This window comes from Phalangium opilio, unplaced genomic scaffold (assembly GCF_054372755.1).
Source record: "Phalangium opilio isolate 3A_F unplaced genomic scaffold, DU_Popi_V2 ptg000229l_1, whole genome shotgun sequence".
Lineage (NCBI taxonomy): Eukaryota > Metazoa > Arthropoda > Arachnida > Opiliones > Phalangiidae > Phalangium > Phalangium opilio.
In genome coordinates this window covers 620,256-646,574 of record NW_028324220.1, presented here as the reverse complement: position 1 = coordinate 646,574, position 26,319 = coordinate 620,256, and the positions used below count along the sequence as shown (strand labels likewise).

At 35.7% G+C, this 26,319-nt stretch overlaps 1 protein-coding gene and 7 non-coding genes across 8 annotated transcripts; all 8 read right to left on the bottom strand.

Moving 5' to 3' along the window:
* Positions 1-4,001: 4,001 nt before the first annotated feature.
* On the bottom strand, positions 4,002-4,073 carry TRNAP-AGG (transfer RNA proline (anticodon AGG)). The gene has a single exon. It is a non-coding gene; the product is annotated as a tRNA-Pro (tRNA).
* Positions 4,074-4,484: 411 nt separating this feature from the next.
* TRNAP-AGG (transfer RNA proline (anticodon AGG)) lies at positions 4,485-4,556 on the bottom strand. Its single transcript has one exon. It is a non-coding gene; the product is annotated as a tRNA-Pro (tRNA).
* An 87-nt stretch (positions 4,557-4,643) lies between these two features.
* On the bottom strand, positions 4,644-4,715 carry TRNAP-AGG (transfer RNA proline (anticodon AGG)). Its single transcript has one exon. It is a non-coding gene; the product is annotated as a tRNA-Pro (tRNA).
* Positions 4,716-5,287: 572 nt separating this feature from the next.
* TRNAP-AGG (transfer RNA proline (anticodon AGG)) lies at positions 5,288-5,359 on the bottom strand. Its single transcript has one exon. It is a non-coding gene; the product is annotated as a tRNA-Pro (tRNA).
* Positions 5,360-5,446: 87 nt separating this feature from the next.
* Positions 5,447-5,518, bottom strand: TRNAP-AGG (transfer RNA proline (anticodon AGG)). Its single transcript has one exon. It is a non-coding gene; the product is annotated as a tRNA-Pro (tRNA).
* Positions 5,519-7,402: 1,884 nt separating this feature from the next.
* On the bottom strand, positions 7,403-7,474 carry TRNAP-AGG (transfer RNA proline (anticodon AGG)). The gene has a single exon. It is a non-coding gene; the product is annotated as a tRNA-Pro (tRNA).
* An 89-nt stretch (positions 7,475-7,563) lies between these two features.
* On the bottom strand, positions 7,564-7,635 carry TRNAP-AGG (transfer RNA proline (anticodon AGG)). The gene has a single exon. It is a non-coding gene; the product is annotated as a tRNA-Pro (tRNA).
* Positions 7,636-20,872: 13,237 nt separating this feature from the next.
* Positions 20,873-23,263, bottom strand: LOC149614029 (uncharacterized). The gene is made up of 5 exons (XM_089857994.1): positions 23,243-23,263; positions 22,585-22,921; positions 21,802-21,846; positions 21,538-21,690; positions 20,873-20,910 (listed from the first exon to the last, which is right to left on the bottom strand). Exons 1-5 carry the CDS (start codon positions 23,261-23,263, stop codon positions 20,873-20,875), a joined length of 594 nt encoding a protein of 197 aa, XP_089714120.1.
* Positions 23,264-26,319: the final 3,056 nt, after the last annotated feature.

Below are 26,319 nucleotides of genomic sequence, written 5' to 3'. Positions count from 1 at the left end.
TGGTATTTGAAAACAATTTACTTAATTAGCTAGTTAGCTTTAAATAGGGTTTTTCTGGAAATTGCCGAAAGTGTTGATATCATATCTTACCGCCTGTTTTGGACAGCCATTTTTCCATTGTTTTGTATTGTTTTACGGCGATGGGGTTGCCATCTAGGCTCTAGAGTAGGCATCTGACGTGATTTTTGTAAAATGCCGAAGGTGTCCATACACTAATTTGCCGCCTGGTTTGGAAAGCCATTTTTCTATCGATTTGTTTCACGGCGATGGGGTTGCCATCTAGGCTCTAGAGTAGGCAACTGACGTGATTTTTGTAAAATGCCGAAGTGGCCATACACTATTTTACCGCCTGGTTTGGACAGCCATGTTTTTGTAGCGGGTTATTTGAATGAGATAAATCGTAACGAATTCATTTAAGTATAATTAACTTTGGTAATTAATGATTAGAGGTGTGTAAAGGCGTTTGCATTAGACGATGACGCAACTTAATCGGTATTAAGCGAATTCTCTACTGAATTGATGTTTAAATTGGAATATTAATACGCCGAGAATGATTAAAGTTAATTATAAAATTATTTTAATGGTCATTGTTGTCAATTTATGTGCTACGTGGTTCGGTACAACAGGCAAAACGATTTGGTATTTGAAAACAATATACTTAATTAGTTAGTTAGCTATATATACGGTTTTTCTGGAAATTGCCGAAATTTAATTTTTTTTTGCGTTAAATGGTTGGATAGAACTAATAGAAGTTTTAATTGGTGTTTTTTATTTCTTTCTTTTGGAAAATGCCAAAAATGAAGAGACAATTTTACCGCTAAGTTTTCGAGCCTGTAATTTTATGAGAGTAAACGTTCGAATTTACGTTGATTAGGATTATTTAAACGTGTTTAAATGGCATTGCGTTAGACAATGGAGGAGTTTAGTGGATTTTAAGTATAGTTTTTCCACTTAAGTGATGTTTAAATGTCCGAAAATTTTGAAAGAGCATTATAAGATTAATTTAAACTTGTTTAAGTCGTTAATTAGCTTTAATTTTGTTTTGTTTCGAAAAATGCCGAAAATAAACACAATACTGTACCGCCACTATTTCGCAGGCTTTTTTATTGAGAGAAAACGTTTTAATTACTTTGATTTGTAACATTTAAACGTATTTAAATGGTCTTGCGTTATTATATTAAAATGAAGTCGTTATTTAGCTTTAATCATGGTTTTTTGGATTTTACCGCCTAGTCTTTTGATTTGCCGAATTACTACTCTATTTTACCGCCTAAGTCGAAAGCCAAGTCAATCTAGCCAAAGGGTGTTTTCTAGCAGACGACGCATAGTGGGAAAGTACTATTTTACTTTCGGCAATTTTCGGCAGATTCCAAGTTGGCGGTAATTTAGGGATTGCCCTTTCATCACCGCCACTTTCATTCGCCGCTATGCTCTTCGCTCTAATCGCTGCTGTGCTCTGCGCTCCACTATGTGCTTAGCCTAAAACTCGCTCCCTCTCTTTAAACCTCTCTCCCTCCCTTCAAAACCTTCCCTCTCTTTGTAAACCTCGCTCTCCCTCCTTATAATACCCTCGCTCTCCCACCTTATAATACCCTCGCTCCCTCTCTTTAAACCTCGCTCCCTCTCCTTATAAAAGCCTCGCTCTCCTTCCTTATAATAACCCTCGCTCCCTCTCCATATAAAAGCCTCGCTCCCTCTCCATATAAAAGCCTCGCTCCCTCTCCTTATAAAAGCTTCGCTCCCTCTCCTTATAAAAGCTTCGCTCCCTCTCCTTATTAAAGCTTCGCTCCCTCTCCTTATAAAAACCTCGATCCCCCACTTCATAATAGACTCGCTCCCCCTCTTTATAATAGAGTCGCTCCCCCTCTTTATAATAGACTCGCTCCCCCTCTTTATAATAGACTCGCTCCCCCTCTTTATAATAGACTCGCTCCCCCTCTTTACAATAGCCGTGCTCTCTCCTCGGAAAAAACGGTCGCTCTCTCCCCTCAAGATAGCGTCCGAGCTTGCTTGTTTTTTATCGTTGCCTTCCACAGTACATTTTTTTGATGGGATGCGCTATTTTGCAAAGCCATACAGTTGCGGTGAAGATATTCAAACAGCTCGTGCTACTTTGCAGACTGTAGTTCAGGAGACTCATACTGTAGACTCTGTATAGGTTGGAATTATATACAAATTATTACGGATAATTACAGATAATTATAAAATAAAGTGCAAAATAAACTAAAATCTTATTATCCATATTTTTTTCATGTAATACCATGCCAATTTTCTGTGTAATTTTAAAATAAAGTGACGTAGCTTATGGTTAAAAAGACAAAGTTCTGGTGCTTAACTATGCAAACGTTAGCTATTCCACTAGTGCGCGCCACCTATAGCGAATAACGAGGTTTCCTCATAAAGGAGCTAGCTACTTTGTAGTAAGTTTATATTGGACACTTGATGAGCACAGTCAATAAATATTTTATTATAATTAATTCTGTCGACTTACTAAACACAGATTTCTGGTCTTTTCTAAACATAAGTGGGTTTTCCCAGAACCTTGTTTTAGACGTACGAGTGGTTTTTTTGGTTCGAATTAGCCATTAGTAGTTTTGCATAAATTGGTAGTAATGAAAATTAGAGATACGTTTAGGACATTTCATGTTTTTTTTCATTGGAGAGACTAAAGATTAAATAAAGATTTACGATTTGAAAGTGAACTTTAAAATTACCGAGATAAACGCTAAGGTAAAAGAAACCCTTTCAGTTCTATAGCCTTGAAAAACTGATAAGGAAAGTTCAGTTTTTCGTTAGAAAGGAAACAAGATCTTCTCGTAAAGGTATGTTCTTATGGAGATCGTGTCTTACAGATTTTATTCTGAATTAAACGTTATATAAGGCAAAGCTAGTAGTACGCATCAGAGAATAAAATTTAACATAGAACTTATATATTCTTTGTAAGTAATGATTTGAAACCTAGGATTAGTGGATGATTATATATTTTGACAATGTAGAGAAAACTTTTCAATGACTTAAGCCTCGTTAGACAAAACAAAGCGATAAAATGTTGGTCTAGTATTTCGATATTGAGTCGTCTTTTCCCCGACTCGGAGAGGTAATATTTTGGTTTTCCCAACTTGTTTACAATAATAATTTTTACAAATTAATAAACACACGTTATTAATATACTTTAATATAAAAGATAAATAGATAGTTTAAAAATAAAAGAAGTTTTTACACCCTTAATTTTTTTTAAAAAACCCTTAAAAATTAAGGGTGTAAAAGACATAAATAATATTTTAATGCCATAACGTAAACTTTTAAATTAGTATTAAATATGACAATGTATTTATTTATAATAAGGAGAGCCTCAGGACAATCTTTAGAAATGTCAGAATGCCTACTTTTAATTTTTGGGTTAATTTACATCTTATCCAAGGAGTTTATTTAATTTTCATGTAAACATGATATACTTAAAAACATTAAAGTTTATTTTAAATAAGTTTTATTTACAATAAAATGTATACTATCAAAGATAACATTTTTCCAATGGTCCCATTTGGGCTTTAATAAATTCTGCCCCTAATTAAATTCTAGATTTAACTCAATCAATCTGACAAAATGGAGACTAAAAAAGAGTAAAACTTTGTTAGCTTTATCATAGCCACCCTTTATTATTTATAAGGTACTTTTTTATTATAAAACATCCGGGATTTGAACACGGGACCACTCGCAACCAAAGCGAGTATCGTACCCCTAGACCAACGGACCATGTATGCAACTGAAACATGGTCAACTCATAGTCCAACCAAGTAATCAGTTGTATTTAAATAGTCACTAAAATATTTCTGCAAAAAGTTGGGTCCGTCCGGGATTTGAACCCGGGACCACTCGTAACCTAAGCGAGTATCATACCCCTAGACCAACGGACCATTTATGTAACTGAAACATGGTCAACTCATAGTCCAACCATGTAATCAGTTGCATTTAAATAGTCACTAGATTATTTCTGCAAATTTGGGTCCGTCCGGGATTTGAACCCGGTACCACTCGCAACCTAAGCGAGTATCATACCCCTAGACCAACGGACCATGTATGTAACAGAAACGTTGTCAACTCATAGTCCAACCCTGTAATCAGTTACATTAAATTAGTCACTACATTACTTCATCGAAAAGTCGGGTCCGTCCGGGATTTGAACACGGGACCACTCGCAACCAAAGCGAGTATCATACCTCTAGACCAACGGACCATGTATGTACACGAAACATGGTCAACTCATAGTCTAACCCTGTAATCAGTTACATTAAAATAGTCACTATATTACTTCATCGAAAAGTCGGTTCCGTTCGGGATTTGAACAAGGGACCACTCGCACCCTAAGCGAGTATCAGACCCCTAGACCAACGGACCATGTATGTAACTGAAACATGGTCAACTCATAGTCCAACCCTGTAATCAGTTGCATTTAAATAGTCACTAGATTATTTCTGCAAAAAGTTAGGTCCGTCCGGGATTTGAACCCGGGACCACTTGCACCCTAAGCGAGTATCAGACCCCTAGACCAACGGACCATTTATGTAACTGAAACATGGTCAACTCATAGTCCAACCATGTAATCAGTTGCATTTAAATAGTCACTAGATTATTTCTGCAAATTTGGGTCCGTCCGGGATTTGAACCCGGTACCACTCGCAACCTAAGCGAGTATCATACCCCTAGACCAACGGACCATGTATGTAACAGAAACGTTGTCAACTCATAGTCCAACCCTGTAATCAGTTACATTAAATTAGTCACTACATTACTTCATCGAAAAGTCGGGTCCGTCCGGGATTTGAACACGGGACCACTCGCAACCAAAGCGAGTATCATACCTCTAGACCAACGGACCATGTATGTACACGAAACATGGTCAACTCATAGTCTAACCCTGTAATCAGTTACGTTAAAATAGTCACTACATTACTTCATCGAAAATTCGGGTCCGTCCGGGATTTGAACACGGGACCACTCGCAACCAAAGCGAGTATCATACCCCTAGACCAAAGGACCATGTATGTACACGAAACATGGTCAACTCATAGTCCAACCCTGTAATCAGTTACATTAAAATAGTCACTACATTACTCCATCGAAAAGTCGGTTCCATCCGGGATTTGAACCCGGGACCACTCGCACCCAAAGCAAGTATCATACCCCTAGACCAACGGACCATGTATGTAACAGAAACGTGGTCAACTCATAGTCCAACCATGTAATCAGTTGCATTTAAATAGTCACTAGATTATTTCTGCAAAAAGTTGGGTCCGTCCGGGATTTGAACCCGGGACCACTCGCACCCTAAGCGAGTATCAGACCCCTAGACCAACGGACCATTTATGTAACTGAAACATGGTCAACTCATAGTCCAACCCTGTAATCAGTTGCATTTAAATAGTCACTAGATTATTTCTGCAAATTTGGGTCCGTCCGGGATTTGAACCCGGTACCACTCGCAACCTAAGCGAGTATCATACCCCTAGACCAACGGACCATGTATGTAACTGAAACATGGTCAACTCATAGTCCAACCCTGTAATCAGTTGCATTTAAATAGTCACTAGATTATTTCTGCAAATTTGGGTCCGTCCGGGATTTGAACCCGGTACCACTCGCACCCAGAGCGAGTATCATACCCCTAGACCAACGGACCATGTGTGTAACTGAAACATGGTCAACTCATAGTCCAACCCTGTTAAGGTTTCCCACAGTTCGGTTCAAATCGGTTTTGGACTAAAACTGAAACTGAACTGAAACTTTTCACTTAAGATTTTCAAGAACTGAAACTGAACTGAAATTATCAGTTCGGTTCAGCCAGGAAACCGAACTGATCAGTTCAGTTTTCAGTTATAACTGAACTGAACCGAAAACCCCTTCAGAGCAGTCTGGGAAATAAGAATTTTTTTTAAACTACTCCTTGGGACCAGTGACCCCCCTAGCGTCCAAAATAATAAACTGGGGTACGTTCAGTAGCCCCGTTTGATGACAGCGCTTACTAAGTGATGTCAGATTTTCCCTACTGTACGCTTTTTCGTGTTTCCGGTTTTGACGTCATGATGGTCAGCACTTGCCCTTCAAAAAACCATCTATTTGATATGATTTTTTTGATGGCGTGACCTAGCGCTTGACTGTTGAACACTTGACAGACGAAAAGTTTGAGCGGGATTTAAAAATTAAATTCCAATTAAATCCCAATAATGATATTCCTATAGTAATTGTATTAGTTTTCTTTACAAAACGGCTTCTACCATTCAAATAGACATAATTTTCTTAAACAATTTGAGCTCGTTAATAATTGAAAAGAGCCATTTGCGCTTCGTAACGTTTTGAGGGCCAGTAAGACGTTTCCCGTACTCCATTTTCGAAAACAGCGCTAACTTCAATATGTCCATTTTCCGTTCAACAACCTTTTACGTCACTGTGACGTTTCGAGCCCATCAACCAGACATCAAGAAAACAGCGAGTTCCTTGAGATTTTCGTTACTGAACGTACTCGTGGTCTCCGGACTGGTCCCAGCCTTTATTCTCCTATTAATTTGAAATAAATAAACTGGTCCAGAGGAGCAGTAACCCGCACTTCTTGAATTTAAAAACTAGTCCAAGCAATTAATAAACTGGTTTTGGACCAGAGGAAGTGTGCTATTTCCCAGACTGCTTCAGAGATTATTAAGAAGAAAAATACGATGTCAGAGGGCCAAAATACCCAGATTGTAACTATTAACCGCTAACATTTTCTACTACTACTACTAAGTATTTTGGAATCGTGAAGTGCCATACCTTAAGAGTCATGTTTATTTCACTAACTACTAATTATTAACATTGAACAATTTAACTTCGACTATTTAACTAATTATGATACCCTTTTAAGTTACTAATATTGGTATTCTTTTAGCCTGTGTCTCTCTGCAGAGGGTCCCAGCTAATCACGAGACTTAAATTAATAGCTTATTTCTATGCATAATTAAATATACACGACATTAATGATGAAATGTACGCGACACTAATAAGGTAACTTTACGCGACACATCCCCCAAAATATCATACAGCATGCAATACTAAACGATGCCAGTTTTCAATTGTTCTACTAATGTTTGCGGGAATGCATTGATATAGTTTTTTGCCATAGATCGAAAGAGGACTTAACTATTTCTTCAGTTCAGTTTTTATCAGTTCAGTTTAAGAAATAAACCGAACCGAACTGAAAACTGATCAGTTTGGAGATGTGCAAACTGAAACTGAACTGAAGCAATCAAATCAGTTTAGTCCCTAAACTGAAACCGAAAATAACTGAACTGAACCGAAAACTGAACTGTGGGAAACCTTAAACCCTGTAATCAGTTGCATTTAAATATTCACTAGATTATTTCTGCAAAAAGTTGGGTCCGTCCGTGATTTGAACCCGGGACCACTCGCACCCTAAGCGAGTATCATACCCCTAGACCAACGGACCATGTGCGTAACTGAAACATGGTCAACTCGTAGTCCAACCCTGTAATCAGTTGCATTAAAATAGTCACTACATTACTTCATCGAAAAGTCGGGTCCGTCCGGGATTTGAACCCGGGACCACTCGCACCCTAAGCGAGTATCATACCCCTAGACCAACGGACCATGTATGTAACTGAAACATGGTCAACTCATAGTCCAACCCTGAAATTAGTTGCATTTAAATAGTCACTAGATTATTTCTGCAAGAAGTTGGGCCCGTTCGGGATTTGAACCCGGGACCACTCGCACCCAAAGCGAGTATCATACCCCTAGACCAACGGACCATGTGTGTAACTGAATTGATTTTTAACACTTTTTGAATGAATATCGTTACATTTGTTTGAATTAAAGCAAAAAGTACAAAAATAATGGTTACAGTGGTTATATTTGAAAATAGTGAAAAAAATACTCAAAATGTGCTTTTCTGGTCGAGAAACGTCGATTTTGAAAATGGTATTAAAAATCGAGGTACATTTTTATTTATTGATCAATCGAGATGAAATCACTTTTATGAGTATTTTATATGTAATTAAGCTGAATTCGGTCAAAAATTTGTCCAGAAAAAAATGCATTCAAAAGTGTACCGAAAAAATCGCATATTTTTTCTTCAAGATACAAAATCCGTGACAACGATTTCTTATTGAAAATTGAATTTTAACAGTTTTTTGAATGAATATCGTTACATTTGCTTGAATTAAAGCAAAATGTACAAAAATAATGGTTACAGTGGTTATATTTGAAAATAGTGAAAAAAATACTTAAAATGTGCTTCTCTGGTCGAGAAACGTCGATTTTGAAAATGGTATTAAAAATCGAGGTACTAACTATCCCCTTTTCTTCCCCATTTCCGCGTGTATTGCTTCTTTCAAGATTGGTGGCCATCTTGCTTTATTTATTTTTGGGTGTATTAAAAAACTGGATTTGGCGGACCTCTGGCCCTGTAAACCTGTCTTATTTTTAAGACGTTTGTGAGTGGATTGGCATAAAAAGCAAGGTACAGCAGGGCTCGCCTTTACTTCTCCGTTATCTTTCCTCCATGAGTAGACATATAGAGTGATTTTGGGTCAAACTGATGGCGTTTTACATTGGGCTGCTCCATCTGCTCTCGGAGTGCTCCCAAAGTTATTTCTTGTCCCATTGGGAAATCACTCGGACCGTCTACTCTCGGAGAGAACGGTGACGTAACGTATCAATTTTATTTGATCCGAGAGGGAGTTCTTTATTGGTCTTGAGCTCATTGTTTCAACCTGTAACCTAGCTTTTACAGGAAACCGGTTACACAATTTATTAATTTAAACAAAAAACCTACCACTTAAGATTCTTTCGTCATTCCTTGGGTATACCGCGATGATGTATAGTTTTTTAATAATGTATCAATTAAGATACCATTTGTCATTTGTTAATTTGACGTTTTCGATCTACTACCCTATATTTTGTCACGATGCAAAATGACGAAATTAACATCATAAACCCTATGCTCATCAGAAACCCCCCCCCCCCTCACAGCAGATTTTTCTGATGGGCATCTGATGAGTACCATTAAATCACTCTCATTAAGACATCAATTTCATTTTTTGGTCATCGATGATTTTGATGCCAGTTACTGATGCAGTTATGCAGGCGTATATTCGTCAACACTAAGTCACGAGCTCTATACCTCATGAAATGAACAACAAGCGCTTTAAATAGGATAACGAACTAGAGAGTTCGCAAATAGGGAGTTATAATTGACACATGTTCAATATCATTTTAATTACTCAAGGAACGATATAGTTAATATTTTAACGGCTGAATGTTATTCGTGTAAGTTAGGTACGGGAAGAGTGGGGTAGGTTACCTTGCGTTAGGTTAGAGATTAGGTATTTATAAAAAAAAATATCAGAAGAAGTTTTTGTTATATCCTTTTATATTAGTTAGGTTTCTTTAACTCTTAACTAATTATTATGAATGGTTTTGTTGTGAGCATTAATTAAGAATGAGAAACAACAAAGACGATTCTCGGGTGCCATATTTGATATATGGTTTATAACAGCTTGCTTTGAAAAGTTCGTTAGCGACCCGTAGCGATGAGTATTAAAAACAATTTCAACAGAGAATTTCACATAGGTCAAATACATAACAGTGTAATAAATATTACTTTTGAAGACGAGTTCAAATTATCTTGATCACACGAAAATTATCTTTGCACAAAAATGTACTTTAAATGAAAGAATGTTGATCAAAGTGTAAAACTTGTAGAGGAAACTTGATCTATCAGTAATCGATCAAATAAAGTGCGATGAGTGTGAATTGCGATCAAAAAAATTCAATAAAATCGACCAAATAAAAGACGTTTTCACAAAAACACAAGTTGTTGAATTTTGTTGGAAGGAGAACATGGTTTCACAAATAATCGAAGTACGAACAGGTTCTTTTACAGTTTCCAGCCCTTTCTCACCAAATATACTGTAGAATATTTTCTTATCGAGTAATCGGTTTTACCATTGCTAAATGATCTAAATAAGTTACTTAGGTTTTAGTCTTAAAACGTAGCACTTCATCAGTGTAGTAACGCGAGTAAAGTTCTGAAAAAAGTGTTTTTCAATGCCACGACTCGAAACGACAAAGGTATTATTGATAAAGTAACAGCCCCAAAAAAAAAATAGAAGTATAGTGGAAGTAATTGTACCTAACCTAATATTACATCGTCACTAAAGATGATACAGCGATATTAATCTCCCATTCGAACCCCTACATACAATTCCATCTCGAGACATTTTTTGTTAATTCAGTATCCATTAATCTTTTTTGTATCGTCCCACTTTAGTGACGTTTCACTTTCATGCTATAAAAAGCAATATCAGGAGTTAAGCAAGAAACCAGCGGGGTTTTTAGCTTATAGAAAATAGGTTGGTTACCCGTTTGGTCATCATTCGTAGAGCTTACCCGATCGGCATTAGCCAAGATCAATCCTACAACATCAGCTGACAGAGTCCCTTTGCTCAAAGTTAAGAAAATTGCTGTGCAAAACATCAAGCAATTGCCCAAGATATTGTAGCGTACTGACAGCCATCTGGAAAGAAACTGTAATTTATTGAATAACAGTTGCGATTTGGAATGCCCGCTTTGCTTTTCAACGTAGTGTTTATGCTGAAAAAGCTGTCGCTTCAAAATGAAAAATAGGAGATTGAAGCTAGGCTATAATTACAAAATTAGTGAATGAGATACCTTTGCGCCATGTTCATCATATAATTAGCGGCAGTGCATTCGTCGATCAGTTTTAGGAAGTGTCGTTCGAAGTTCTCTCCAGCGTTACACGCCCTGATGACAGTGGTGCCACCCACTGATCCTCCCTCGTGCGAAAACAGGAAAGAATTTCTCAAGCTTGTTATCCGCTTGAGTTGACGATTGCTCGACATCAAGAAACGCTACGAAAGATAAGGGAAAATCTTCAGTTTATACGCCATATTAATGAGTATTTCCCTCCGGGAGTGGGCCCCTACATGCCTTCTACAACATTTTGAAATTACTCATGTAGTCTGTCTTCTTGAATTACTCATGTAGTCAGTCCGCTTGAATTATTCATGTAGTCTGTCTTCTTGAATTATTCATGTAGTCTGTCTTCTTGAATTGCTCTACGTTCTGATAAAATAGAGTTTTCTAATTTTGCACTACTAGACCGGATTTACACTCGACTAACCTTATGAGAATGCTCCCGGGTTTCGGCACCATGTAAAATTTCGAGATATAATGCGGTGACTACAATCTTAAGATTTGAACAACACGAAATCATTGCAGAAGTTCTTAATGGTGTTGACATACATTCCTAACTTCCAATGACCAAATAATATCTGAGAGAAAAAGTTCATGAAATTACACTTAAGAAGACCATCGATATTACCTTTTGTGAAATAGTGACATAACTGCAATGAAAAAACTAAGGTTATAGTGTAAGCAACGTTCTTCTGTGACTGCAATGAACGGATGAAAAAATAATGATTGCGATTCCCAGAAAACACATGTGTTTCAGTATGAAATCAACTTTAACAGCAAATGAATAATTGCAGTTTCGAATAAACATTACTATATGGCTCCGTAGATGGCTCTGAAATCTTTTACAATCTGACTTATCCTGGTGTATTGTGTAACCAGACTATTTACTTTACTTTTGGGTATCTTCTCTTATTAAAGTTTAACCATAAAACTCGGTGCCCTACCTGAAAGTTTCCTCTAATCGAGGCTACAGCACAAATTGGGCCACGCTTATAATGTGAATTAACTTTCACATCACTTTTTACCTCTCCGAGTGACGTGTGTCACGGAGAGGTATTACACCGGCCGTGTCTGTGTGTCTGTCTGCCAGACCCCACGTGACCGCGTTCGCAGTTTGCGTATCGGAGCAAACGTGTTCCCAATTTCCGGACTGCATTGACAGTTCAAGGAAATTTTTGTTTGTCTCCTCTGGCTATTCTACTTGAGTTCCAACACCACCAGCTTTGGTTTTCGTCCACTCCACATGGACACAAGTCTGTACTTGCAAGCTTCCAAGCACAACCATCTTCTGTTCTTCGTCAATTTCACCTTGACACCAGCTTCTATGCACCACCATCTTCTGTTCTTCGTCAATTCCACATTGACACCAGCTTCTATGCACCACCATCTTCAGGTCTTTGTCCATTCCACATGGACGCCAGTCAGTCCATTCTGGCTTCTTTTCCTTCGTCATCGTTTGGTTTCAAACCGGCGATCGGCTAGGGTTACGAGAAACGTCTAGCTTCCCAATGGCAGGGCTTCCACCACCGGTTCACGCGAATGCGTTTTTATCTATTATTATAATGGAAACGAATCGTATATATACCCCAAAATTTGAAGAAAGCGGGCAAAAGGGGTACCCTTCACTTTAAACGTCAATATTAGCAAAGTTTCGAAAGATAATAGGAACAACTTTATTTTAAACGAGTTAACTATTTTTAAAGTTATTTCTGACGATTAAAATAATTAATATCATTTATATTTAATTAATTATTTAAGATAAACTTATTTCTATGTAATGACACAAGTGATAGTTTATATAGAACGAGTAATGAAGATTGCATCCGAATCGAAACACTACACGCATATCAAAGTTAATATAAAGCGAGTAGGATGATAAGATCTCTTAAAAAACGATAGCATTTCCATTTTGCAGAATATTAAATAAAAATATTTTAAATAATTTTCGGCATTACGATTCTTTTAGTAGTTGTGTAGCTATAAAGCTCTGTTTCATCTTTATATTCCAAGAACATCTTTTGATATTAACGTTTCAAATTTGGTGTTTACTTTTTAATTCAGCTTTACTACATTAAAATATAGTGTAAACGCTACTTTTAATTTCACTTCATAATATGGCTTTTAATACTTCGTCTCTCTATAAGCGTTGAAGCGATTGGGTCTATAAATTAAGATAACCTAGATTTAAGCCAGAATTGACCTTGTTTCGTGTCCTCTTACAAGAGGTGTTAACGGTTCAGAGTGAGCCGAAAGTTAAATACACACTTAAGTGATAGATATTAGGTGCTCATTAGAATTATTAGAATACACAGGGAAATGTTAAACGATTAAACCTTTCGTAATATCCCGCCAATTTGTGCTACGTATTTCCAGTTTTCTCATTGGCTGGTGGACCCATGGACGAAGTAATACTGAAGAACCAATGGCAGCCCCCATTACTAAGCGACTACTCAACCAATGTAAAGCTTACTTCCCCCTTTTCAGCCCCAAAATGGAGGGGTTTATCAAAATGCGGAGTCAAATCCCGGAAAACGCTAGCGCCATCTAGACAAAATAAGACTTTAACTGCTTCCCTCGTTAGAACGTTGATTCCCCACTATCTGGTTTGCTACTATCTGCCGCTAGAAGGCGAATTCACAAGTATTTTTCAACTTTCTCCCTCTGCCATCCGTCCTTCAGTATTTTTTCGTCCATGGTGGACCTGTGTTTGGAAAGTAAATTCGTCTCGACTCGGAGAGGTTTTAAAATTAAGCTTCGTACTTTACTGTTTGACATATGAAGCTTATATTAATAGTATCATGTTCATTTATGTAAGTTTCAAGTTCACTTTGCTACTGGTTAAAATCATGGAACGCCGAAATCAAGCTTTAAGTATAATGAGCATTTATAATCCGAAAAGTTATATCTAATCGAGGAGCAGATCACTTCGTGTTATGGTACACTAACGTTATTTTTAGAGTAAAATTACTATATCAAGATAATCATGTTAAAAATTTAAATACGATTTAATCAATCAGAACAACTAGTTCTTACAATACAGCAGAAAATCCTCGCTGCTCTCGGCTTATAATTGTACAAATACAATTGTTATGAAAGACGTTAACACCCAATAAAGCTGCTTGACTCGATGAGTATAATAATTCTTGGGCACCTTTCAGTGCTATGACTGAAGGTATTTTGAAAGCGGTTTCATATTGCATTATATAAACAATTTGTAGCTAATCAATTAATTTAGTTGAAGTGCAAGTTTCACGGCAGTTATCGTGTTAGTTTTGTGATCTGACTGCCATTTTCTAATTAAAATAAGATTTCTTAGTGAACATTTTGTATTTAAGATCAACTGGCATACACATGAGTGGAATATTGGTACGGGTTTCGGAAATACTTTGATCAGTGAATGACTGGATAACAGTTATCGATATATTCAAAATAACCGAGGTATGAAAAAAATTATGATTTTTTACTTAGTATCTAAACGTTTCATACCAAAATTTTCCCTACATGTTGTATATTTAATGAACATATTTAATTGCGATCTTATCAAGATTAAAGATTTTACCAGCTTCGTTAAGCATAGAAGTGAGCTGCCCTAAGATCCAAGTTAATATTGTAGATTGCTGGTATCGGAGTTGTAATAAGTTTCATGTTTGTGCACCGTAACGAGAGAGTTTCCCCTTTCGTATGTGAACATTACGAGTTCCCAGGTTAATTATTTGAACTCCTCCCATGCAGAGTTTATCTTGTTATCATGGATCATTACCATTGTTACGCAATATATTCTAGTTTCACTAAACATAAAAACTAGGTACCGAAAAAATTCGAATGTTATTTCACTATAACTTGTTGACGACTTGAAAAGATTCTAGCTTCAGTTCGTTATGTTAAATTCAACTAGTAATTTTATCTTCAAGTTTAGCCTGGGTTTTGTGAGTTTAAGTTCACATAATTTAAGTGAAATAAAAATGTTAAATAATTAATGTTTTAGGAAAGAAATGTTGGAAAAAATAATTTGGAAGAATTTTTGAGCGGGAAATATTCGTTTTCGTATGTGAGATTTTATTGGTTGCTGCAGTTCGTAATACTTAACTTAAAAAACGTGACGTAAGAGAGGCTTGATGCCGAGTAGTACAAGTGAAATTTAAAATACGTCTTTTAATTATAGAATCCAACATGTTGGACTTGAAAAAGTATTACCTATAATTAATTTATTGAAGAATAAAGCTTACGCTAATGAAGATATGGGCGTGAGCGGCATTGGCATTGCTTTCGGGGTAAGTTCTGGTACAGTTGAGGTTATTTTATTACCAGTAATGACAGTGGACATTACTACAGGCAGGGATAGATTTAATTTTAGAAGTACGAATGGAGAACGGTTAGTATTTACTCCAGTCCGACTCATAGCCCAGTATAGAGCCCCTCTCTCCAATACGTAATGAAAAGTTTAAATTATCTTATTGGCTCACTTAAACTATGTTTTGATGACGTTGCTGACAGAGACGGTGAAAAATAATTATTTTATTTTTTTCCTCTGTCGCTATGAGATATTCTCTTGTCTTATTTTGCTAGGCTAATCTTGAAAGTCACTTGTGATTTTGATATTAAAGTGGTTGATATTGTTCTTTTCCCCACAAAAATTCGTAGAGGTGATAGTTAGCATAATCACTTTTTAATTTTCATATTAAAATACAAAAAAAATGCAGAAAATTTAACGAAAAAGGATATTTAACTAGTACTAAATTTGCCCAGTGTGGCCGGTCAGGTGGGCGGGACATTTTTACTGTTTTTCGGGCCGCTATTTTTAAAAATGACGGCAAATCGCAACTAGAAAGTCATAAAGAACGTCTAAAAGAAGCCATAGGAAGTTTTTAAGAAACGTGATATGGCAGTTGCTTCCATTTATCCGAAAAGGCAAGTGCGAGCCGAACCAGGTGATTTTACAACAAAATTTTTCCATTATTCTAATTTTAGTTTTTCCACGCTGGATACCATTTCAACCACATAACTGATTTAACGTTAAAGACTTATCATATATCTCCGCCGATTCAAGCGGACACCCGGATTATCTTGACAACCGTGGATTCTGGCTCGAGATCTCACTCAGCGTAACAACTGTCTCTCGCTGGATTTGAAAATGATGTTTGGGCCATAACCATAGCGGTTTTTTTACTTCTATCAGTAGTTCTCTTCATCGGTTGGAAAACTGACACATTTGGACAAATTCACAGAAGCAGTTGCGCAAATCTATTCGAAAGGATATGGTTCCTCGTCACCGATTTTCTTCTAAATGGTGATGTGTAACTCATTTTAAATGTAACAAAGGGATTTAATAACATATGCACATCATTCTCTTGAAGTATTCATCTCGGGCAAAATAGTATAAGAAATGTTAGGGGATAAGGGCTACTTTAACATGAAAAATAATTAATTTAGAAGGAAATTGGCTTGACGAAAATAGCACGGGAACTACGCTTATTATCAAAACCCTATAACTTTTGACATCCAAGTTCAAAGTCGTTTTTTACCGTTTTGTGAAAACCAAGCTTTACCTTACTAAAGTTGCTACGTTTTGAACGAAGAACGGGCCAAAGAATGAAGAAGTTTTTACTATGGTTTTTAAGAGACCATCGCCTTGTTTAGACGAGTTTATTGAAAGAACTTTCAGAAGTAAAACCTGTCGACATCGATAAGAGGTCTTTTTTGTTTCAATCTCGTGTATCATATTAAGAGTTCACAAAAGGAAAGGATTTCGCGGCGTTCGTGATAATTTAAGACCAACTAGGTGCGAGACGGAGTATAGGCTGCAGACAGATTATTAACCTATAGAAATAAATTAATCTAGACCTGATTACAATAATAATCCAAGCTTTATCTATATGAAGGGATAGCCACACTAAGCTTGGGATCCTATGTCACAGCTAACCGATTGCGCCCTATACTAACACGGATGATTTATTAAATAGGCGAAGGCTTGAAATCAAGACGTGTTAGTACAAGGCTCGTTCTAGGCGGATGGTTTCTCGCATCTAGCGTTTTAACAAAATCATATTCAGGAAATCTTAAAGGAGAGTTACTCGTTTCGAAGCGGGACACGATCGACAGTGTAGAAGATCTCGCCGAGAGAAAAGATACAATTCCCTATATATTTTTTAGGAATGGCATTCAAGAAGAACTAATGGTAACATTATATCGAAGGCAAATAGAACTGAGTGAGACGCTGGGGTCACTGGGGTGTATGAAAGGATTCCGTAGTGCTCAGTATGAGGTTTAAGACTGCTTTGTAGCTTCTTTGTTCGAGCAATTAGGACATAATTTATCTATATTTTTCCCTTGGGTTCTTAATGATCACTGGTTTCGAAGTGCAGAAATGCTAAATATACCTCTTTTTCTGAGTATACTCCTGCTAGTCTTTATACTTGCCCAGGTAGCAAAAACCCGTGATTTACACGTCTAAAAGCGGTGTACGGTAAACCTAATGATCAACGTGTAAAACACCCATACCATGTCACCTCTAAACACCGTCTCATTCACGTTAACAAATAGTGAAGATCACGCTGTTTTTATTAAATATGTAAACAATATTTGCACTCAAAATTCACGTGAAAATAATGTAGAGGTAATTAAATGTTCGTAGCGTGCAATTTACGTGGGTAGCAGGTGTACCCAACATTTCTCGGGTACCCAAAACCCGTGATTAACACGTCTAAAAACGGTGTACGGTAAAAGCTATTATGAACGTGTAAAACACCCATACCATGTCACCTCTAAGCACCGTCTTATTCATGTCAACCAACAGTGAAGATCACGTTGATGTTACTAATAAATATCATAAGATAAACTTTAAATGGGTGAAAATGAATGGCACATGATCATTTAACTTGATGTTATATGTTGAAGTCCAAAATATAACCAGGTTAAATTTTAAACGCAAAACTGGAAACTAACCTCCAGCTAGCCGACCGAAAACCAAATGGATAAAACATTCCGATAGATAAGGAGGTCTAATATTTTTTAGACCTCGTTTTAAAATGAAAGATTTAAAAAAGCGAACGGCCGAACACCCTACCTATTTTTAGGAGCACTATACTGAAGGAGACGTAGCTGTATTTTAAAGCACTTATAAGGCAACGTTTATTTTTAATCCTATAATATTACTCCAGGGAAAATGTCAATAGAAAACGGTACTAGATGGTAGGTGTCATATGGAGAAAGAAAATGTGGCCTTCAACAATTTGCTGTGAATGACGGTCGGTCTTAACAACGATGAAGTCTATACAATAATCACTTATTTATTTGTACCCATACATATCACCTGTGCTTGCCTTTCTAAAAATTATATTAAAACAATTGTATGTGTTGAAATTTGATTTACTATAAGTTTAAATTTAAATACATTGTGATACTATAAATTAACAAATAATTTCATATATTAGAAATAGTATATATTTCAACTACTTTGTTAGAATCAACTCCAACCACAAGTACAAATATCTTGTTCTTTTCAACCTCATTGTCACGTGATTTAGGCATATTGAGTAACTGTTAAATTCAACTTCATGTTCACGTGTATTACACGGCCCAAATCACCACCAAACTTAGTGTGATATTTTCCACCAATTTTCCACGTGTATTAAACGCTTTAAATCCCCACCAAATTAACGTAATGAGTTCAACCAAAACTCCACGTGTTATAATTGCGTGGTACTTTCAACCTTTACTCCACGTGTTGTACACGCTTTAAATCGCTACCTATTTAACGTGATGTGTTCAACCAAAACTCCACGTGTTTTACACGTCTAAATATACACCACAACTAACGTGATAGTTTCAACCTATTCCCCACGTGTTTTTACACGCCCTAAATCATCACCAACAATTGCGTGATATTTTCAACCTTTACTCCACGTGTTATACACGCTTTAAATCGCTACCCATTTAACGTGATGTGTTCAACCAAAACTCCACGTGTTTTACACGTCTTAATATACACCACAACTAACGTGATAGTTTCAACCTATTCCCCACTTGTTTACACGCCCTAAATCATCACCAAAATTAGCGTGATATTTTCAACCTATACTCCACGTGTTGTACACGCTTTATATCGCCACCAAATTAACGTGATGTGTTCAACCAAAACTCCACATGCTTTACACGTCTAAATATACTCCACAATTGAAGTGTTAGTTTCAACCTATTCTCCACGAGTTTTACACTCCCTAAATCAACACCACAATTAACGTGATATTATCCACCTATACTCCACGTGTTTTACACGTCCTAAATCATCAGCTCTATTAACGTGATATATTCAACGTATACTCCACGTGTTTTACACTTATGAAAAACCCAAACACGTTATATACACGAAGAACATTCAAAATACACGTAATTTACATGGTGAATTGCTACCTGGGAGGTTTCACTCGTTTATTGTACACCGGGGAGCAACAGTAATTTTTTTGTTGGCTCGGGAGAACATGAATCAAATTAACTTTACCTGCAGTCTTCTTACTGCCTTAGTTTCTGTTATTTCTGTTTGCCTTTGATTATTATGCCTACTATAGTTATTTTGAGAATATTGATATGACATCGATCGTAAAATTAGAGGTGGTCAGTAAATTTTCTGTTTAAAAGATTTTAATATCTCGAATAATTTTTGATACGAAAAATAAAATGAATTTTGGGTTTTTATAATTGTGTTTAAAAATTTACTATTTTTGAGATTTTCGACTGAATTTGTGCTAATAATTAGGACGCGATTTTGGAAACATATACTGGTTAATTTAAGTTGGACTTGCTATATTGCGGTTTAATGGCGTGTTCGTTACTAACCACCTTAGAATACGCGCAGCCATATTTATATTACATGGATTATTTCAAAGGGTTTGAACTAACATATGTTCAAATATTTCTGTTGCTTAGCGATCCGGTAGCGCTCCTCATTACTACAAACTTTTGAGAGAGATTATGGACGACAGAGGAGTGTATTACAAAAATTTAAAGGAAATGGTTACCTGCTTGTCGCAAAAGAAAAAATGTGTTTTGTTTGAAGGAATACACAACTACCATAGCATGATACTATTCCTAGATCCGGTTTTGAAAAAGCTGAAAAGATCGGTCTATATATCGAAAGAGCAATATTTCCCACGTTATCTTTACATGGATTTCATCAAGCGTCTACCTGCTGAGATTCGACAGCAAATTGATTACTTGTGAGTTGAAAATAGAAAAAAATGGAAAATATACATATTTATTCCTAAAATATTTCAGGGTGGTAAGATTCGTCGAAACTGATCAATATGGCTTGTTGGTCAATCGTGACAGCATGATTTACAAGAAATATATGTTACTGGAATCGCCAGTCGAAATTGCTGAAGAACTGAAAATGGTCTACCTTTTCCCGGCTTTCAAAATCTTGTTGTATGGATTCGGGGTGTCCGCATTATCAATGTTTATCGAGATTCTGTTATTTAATTTATTACCAAGTCCTTGAAGAAAGAGTCACCATTAATATTATATTTTATGAAATTACATCATTAGTGTTGGGTGTTGTTAAACTTAATTTTTAATTTGTTGTGAAATTACTAAATTACCGTTAATTTAATTTTTCTTTATAACACGCAATTAATTAGGTATGTACGTGTTCAAAAGGATGTCCTTTGTATGGCAGTCAAGTGTCTAGAACGGTTTTATCGGACTTTGGATAGATAATGAGGAATTATGTCCCTTGCTCTTGCCAAATAATTATCATAGATTACAGGCTAAGGGTTTACAGGGTTTCTATTTGCTAATCCCAGAAATTCTAAAAAAGGCACGGATTTTTAAAATTGGTGTTAATTTTCAGGGAATTGTTAAATTGTCATGAAATTCAGGGAATTGTTAAATTGTCATGAAATTCGGGGAATTGTTAAATTGTCATGAAATTCAGGGAATTGATAAATTGTCATGAAATTCAGGGAATTGTTAAATTGTCATGAAATTCAAGGGAATTGTTAAATTGTTATGAAATTCAAGGGAATTGTTAAATTGTTATGAAATTCAAGGGAATTTGTAAAATTTCATGTTAATTTGTAATTTTTCTATAGTTGTTCGCAATCCTGAGTATAGTTCACGTATTAAGTAATTTGTAAACAAAATTCATAGTTTCTATAAATTAAAGTGGGAAAATTAGCGAGTTAAAATGACTTGGCTGTCAGGGAAAACCTAAAAAGTCAGGGAATTTTAAGATGTAAAATATATGGTAGCTCTGTTCTAACACTATCTCTATTTATTTTTTAAATTATTATTTTTTAAGTGTGTCATTGTTCCAAAATGCTGATACATTAGAATACATGAATAACCACAACAAAATATATGCTGAACATCTAATGCGATCCCAAAAAAACTTTAGATATCCAAATCAGACTTTTCTCAAAAAATGCGAGAAAATTTGATTAAAAAAAAAATTTACAAAGTTCCTACGGTCTCGTTATGTAAAATGTTTTTAAACTTTTTACTGAAAGAAATCAATTCAATTAAGTATTTATCACGCGAAATATTCAGCAAGACTCACTAATATGACAATGTCAGTAGCATAGACGAAAGAATTTGGAATAACGTTGCAAAAGTGTCTTGTTAGCTTTCACGTATGTCCATAATGTTTTTGAACAGTTATTCTTTTATGAAAATATGAAACTTCGTTAAGTATTTTGAAAATATATTTAAAAAATGGCTATTATTTTCGGTATTTGAAAATTATTAAACTCAGTCCGAAATAAATTATGAACCACGCACCAGTTGACACAAAACCCAAAATGACTGTTAGATTTTGAAAGTCAAAACCTCGGTACATGATAGCTTTGAAAGCTTCTATTGGCATTGATAGAGGTAAAAGCTTCGCAGCAGTTCTTAATGGTATTGACATACCTTCCAATGGCCAAATAACACCTGGGGGAAAAATCATGAAATTATTTTAAGTAAATGTAAATGAATAAAGTAAATTGAAGCTACCATTTGAAAAACAGTGAATCAACTGCAGTGAAAAAACAAAGGTTATACCGGCAGCTGCGTTCTCCTGAGGAAGTAATGAACACAAGAAAAATCCTGTCAAAAACATAAAGAGCAGAAATGTTACACGAACACTGTAAGAGACCATAATTTCTTAAGGCAAATGGAAAAAAGCAGAAAGTCAGATTATTCGGGGCCAAGAATGATGTTTACGACTAGTGAGTCCTCTATCTTATAAGAATATTTTATCTCGCCGACGGAAATCGTTCTTACTAGAATTATTTGGTTTTTGCTGTGTATGGATTTTCTGCTGCAAACCTACAGCACATGTAAATGGGTTTGCCAGCGTACCATATTAATACGCGATTTATGGTATTACCAAGAAGCGATATCTAGTTTACTAGGGAGAAGATATAAGATGCCTAAGTATTCGCGCGCCATAGTCCCAGTCCCCTTTCAAAATACAAGGGGGGACGTAAAAGGAGGCTGGGTTATTTCACCTCTCCTCAGTCGGAAAATACGTCATTTTTGTCATATGCATCGCGCTGACGTGAGTTTTCAAGAACCAATGAGATGCTGGTTGTAATTTAGAGGCGGAGATTAACTCCAGACCTGGAGATAAAGCTAGAACTTATACCTTCTCTCAAGTAAACTAGATATCGCTTCTTGGTATTTCGCTTTGAAAGTAGGCAGTAAATTTCATTGCATTTTCCTGAATCTAGCTGCTTATTATGGCTATTGCTAGACATCCATGATAGAACTCTATCACTGATTGGTTCAATTATGAATTATGTTTTATCAAATTAAGCTGGGTATTGGTACTTTTATACTTACCTAATCCCATTCCCGTGCAGCTTTCAGCCAGATTTAAGAATAGAATCAGGAATATGGATCCACGTAATGTTATTTGGTAAATGCAGAAAACATATACTAGGAGTAGCACAGCTTGGGCGACAATGAAGATAAATTCGGAAATTATGTATGACAAAAGCATTTCACTCCATCCTGCGGCAGACGTCCACAGCCTTTCTTCCAAACCGTTTCTCTGGCTATCGGTAACGATAATTATGGTCGAGCCAGCGGCCACAAAGTGCAAGCTCATTAAAATGATACCGGGTATTGTATATTCCATTACACCTTTGTCGGATTTGTCAAGAATTAACTCTGGAAACTGAAAATGAAAAAATGAGATTTTATTTTTTCCCTTGATAACCAAATAAATCACATTTTGAACGCATTCGTACACGGCAAGATACATGGACAATACTAGTTGCAGCTTATATGTAATAGCCACTTTTATAAATTAGCGTTTTCTTTATACTGATAAGAGTTACTGACGAATAAGAAGTGGACCATAAATTATTTAGAGGACAGAAATATAAAACCAAATTAGGCCAACGAGAAATTTATTGAACTATTAGGCATACTACAGCACTGCTGCAGAATACCCTTCACTTGCCATACACGTTTTTCTCTGATATGATTTGCTTACTTTGACGGGTAATCTTGCCATCAAAGGTGTTTTTCCAAGCTTAATAAATATTTGTTTGTAAAAAGATTGCATTGATTTTATAAAAGATGGATAGAGGGCGTAATAAATTTGGGCGTCTGAAAATAATCACAATTCCGGTAAATTAGCATATTATTATGACTTATCAAAGGCAAATAGAAATGAATGAAAGTGAGGCAGTAAGGAGAGCGGCAAGTCGAAATGAGTCGAAGAAACATTTACTGGGGAATACTCGCGTATAGATACTAATTCGAATATGGAGGCAAACCGAATTACAGTTGCAGGTTTCCACTGCAAAATCTATAATCACTATAGGGTTCGAATTAAAAAAAAACCCGTAGGTTGTATTGGGTTTCACCCACCATAAAAAACCCACTTAATAAAATAATCACTAAGACCTTCAATTTTGATTAATTTGAATGGTAGACTAATTTCATTTTAGAGATAATTGTTGCTTCAACTTCAAAAGTAGCATTTAATATTGTTTATTATTTTTTATAAAACATTTTAAGACTTTTTTTGTTAAGCAGTTACTTTTGAAAGACAATTTCTACCATGCACGCAACTGCTATAAAGATATGAAACCCAAAATAACCCAAATACCCCCTTGTGGGCTGCTTTTTTTAAAAGAAAACCTTGCTTTTTTAAACCCTGATAATCACCAAGGACCAAAAGTATTCTAGTATGTGTTTAGCACTATTGTATCGACCAAATACGTTAGAGAGAAAAGGCAACTTTTCGCTTAGTAAATTTCATACTAGAAATGCGTATGGATTTCATCCACCTCAGCGCCCCACTTTCTGTTACTTCTGTTTGCGTTCAATTTACTTGTGTTATCGAAATGAGCGGCGACAGAACTGCATATCAGAGTTTCGTTATCAACATCCAAGCCCAATTGTAAGTGCAATCTGAGAAGTTATCCCTTATTTGTAAAACTGCGTGGTTCAGTCCCGAAACAACCGATTCAATTCCATGCTCGAAATTGTACATGTTCTGAAAGACGTTCAATACAGTTGAACGAAATTTTAAAAGGTTAATTCTTTCTAACGTATGAAACGAGATCAATATCAATATTATCAATGAATTGATTTGATAGATTTTGTGGGATTTCTTCGTTAATTATTCCCGCTTTTATTCCGGAGAAATGATGTACAATAGCAGTGCAGTAGCAGATAAGCGAAACCATTGGTATGAAGATTTGAAATAACACTACTGGGATGTTTCTAGATCTCAAAATGATATTTCTCTTCACTAATTGAGTAACTCGGTTAAGATCCTGGTAATATTGGGAAACTTTGAGTAATTCGTCAATGAATCGGCTTGCTTCCCTCTTTTGGATCGGTGAAGTGATTTCCGAGGTTTCCAATATTGCGATTTCTTCCTAGGGAAGTGATTTAATGTTTAAGAAATTAGAAAGGTAGCTTTAATTATTAAACCATGCGCGATAACATGTTATGTGTTTATGTATATGTAGTAGTGGGGATAAGGAATTAAATAGCAAAGGTCCTTAAGAATAGTTTAAAAATAAAGAATTTCAAAAACTTTAAGCAAACTGAAGTGATTTTTATTCGGCGAACTTGAATATTTTGTGTAAATTAACAAGTTGGCTGTTATCAAGAACAGGGTTTTTGAAGGATTAAAATGTTTTAAAATTACTAAACCTAGTATAGGCCGTCGCAATTGCGGACAACCTAGATTGGTGTACGTGCCACTTCTTCAGAGTATCACAATTTATATTAGCTACTGTAGGTTAGACTTTTCTACAAATATCTCTAGAGCTATCCAATTCTAAATGATTTTAAAGGATTTTATCCAAAAATTCTTACCATTTTCTTTTGTAACTTGAACTTAGCCATAACCCACATTTTTACAAAGCAGGATTCTAAATTATGTACTTTAAATGTTCTCATTATAAGAGATGGACTCAATTTTCGACCCTCTTTCATTGCACCAATCTGTAAATATAATTAAATTTCAAAACATACAGACAAACTGAAGGTTTTTTTCCCGATTTGGTAATTTGAAAGCTATCATTTTGAACTTTAATATTTTGTGTAAGTTAACAAGATGGCTTTTATCAAGTACAGGGTTTTTGAAGTATTAAATCGTTTGAAAATAGTTATAAAATTAATAAGTGATCGTACGATATTGGCATCTTTGGCCTCCTCTATATAGTGCTTCGTGATAATGATCGTTGTTTGCATCGTTTCAGTTAAGTTGTCAAGATACGTCCAAATTTTCATTCGTAGTAGGGGATCAAGTCCCACAGTTGGCTCGTCCAGTAATAGCAATGGCGGCTTGTGCAATAAGGCAGTTGCTAGTGAGACCCTCCTTTGTTGTCCACCGCTATATACGTTCAATATGAGAAATAATTCATCATTTATTTCAATAACAATGCATTTTTACCTTAAATTTCTTATTAGTTCCTTTTTGAATTTCAGCTCCAAAACTTTCATTATTTCTAAAACAGTTTGTCTTAAAACTGACTCTTGAACTTGGTTTAATAGGCCAAAAAAGAACATTGTTTCTTCAGTGGTCAAATCTTCGTAAAGACCGAGATTCTAATAAAAATAAATTTTATGATTAGATAAAGATTTAAGATTGCAATCATGGAATGAAGGGTTTAAGATTGAAATCATAGAATGAAGGGTTTAAGATTGTAATCATAGAATGAAAGGTTAAAGATTGAAATCATAGAATGAAGGGTTTAAAATTGAAATCATAGAATGAAAGGTTTAAGATTGTAATCATAGAACGAAGGGTTTAAGATTGCAATCATAGTATAAAAGGTTTAAGATTGTAATCATAGAATGAAGGGCTAAGATTGTAATCTTAGAATGAATGGGTTTAAGGTTGTAATCATAGAATGAAAGACCAGAGCCATTTTCACTCTTAGCAGGGAACTAAAATTTAAAGTAAATTATAGAAGGGTTTGCATAACCAGGGTTCCTATATATTTGCCCGAGTTTTCCAGGTTTGTTCCCATATATGGAGTAATAAAAACAAGATTTTTTTTAGATGAAGCAACCCCTTTAGAGCTGAAAATTTGAAATTCCCCT

What these genes read in the sequence shown, in the direction of transcription:
- LOC149614029 (XM_089857994.1), bottom strand. Translation starts at nt 23,263, where the DNA reads ATGGCAAGATTACCCGTCAAA. An exon ending in CTGCACGGGAATGGGATTAG is followed by an intron (nt 21,847 to 22,584) that starts GTAAGTATAAAA and finishes TGTTTTTGACAG; the next exon opens with GATTTTTCTTGTGTTCATTA. An exon ending in TCAGGAGAACGCAGCTGCCG is followed by an intron (nt 21,691 to 21,801) that starts GTATAACCTTTG and finishes TTTTTCCCCCAG; the next exon opens with GTGTTATTTGGCCATTGGAA.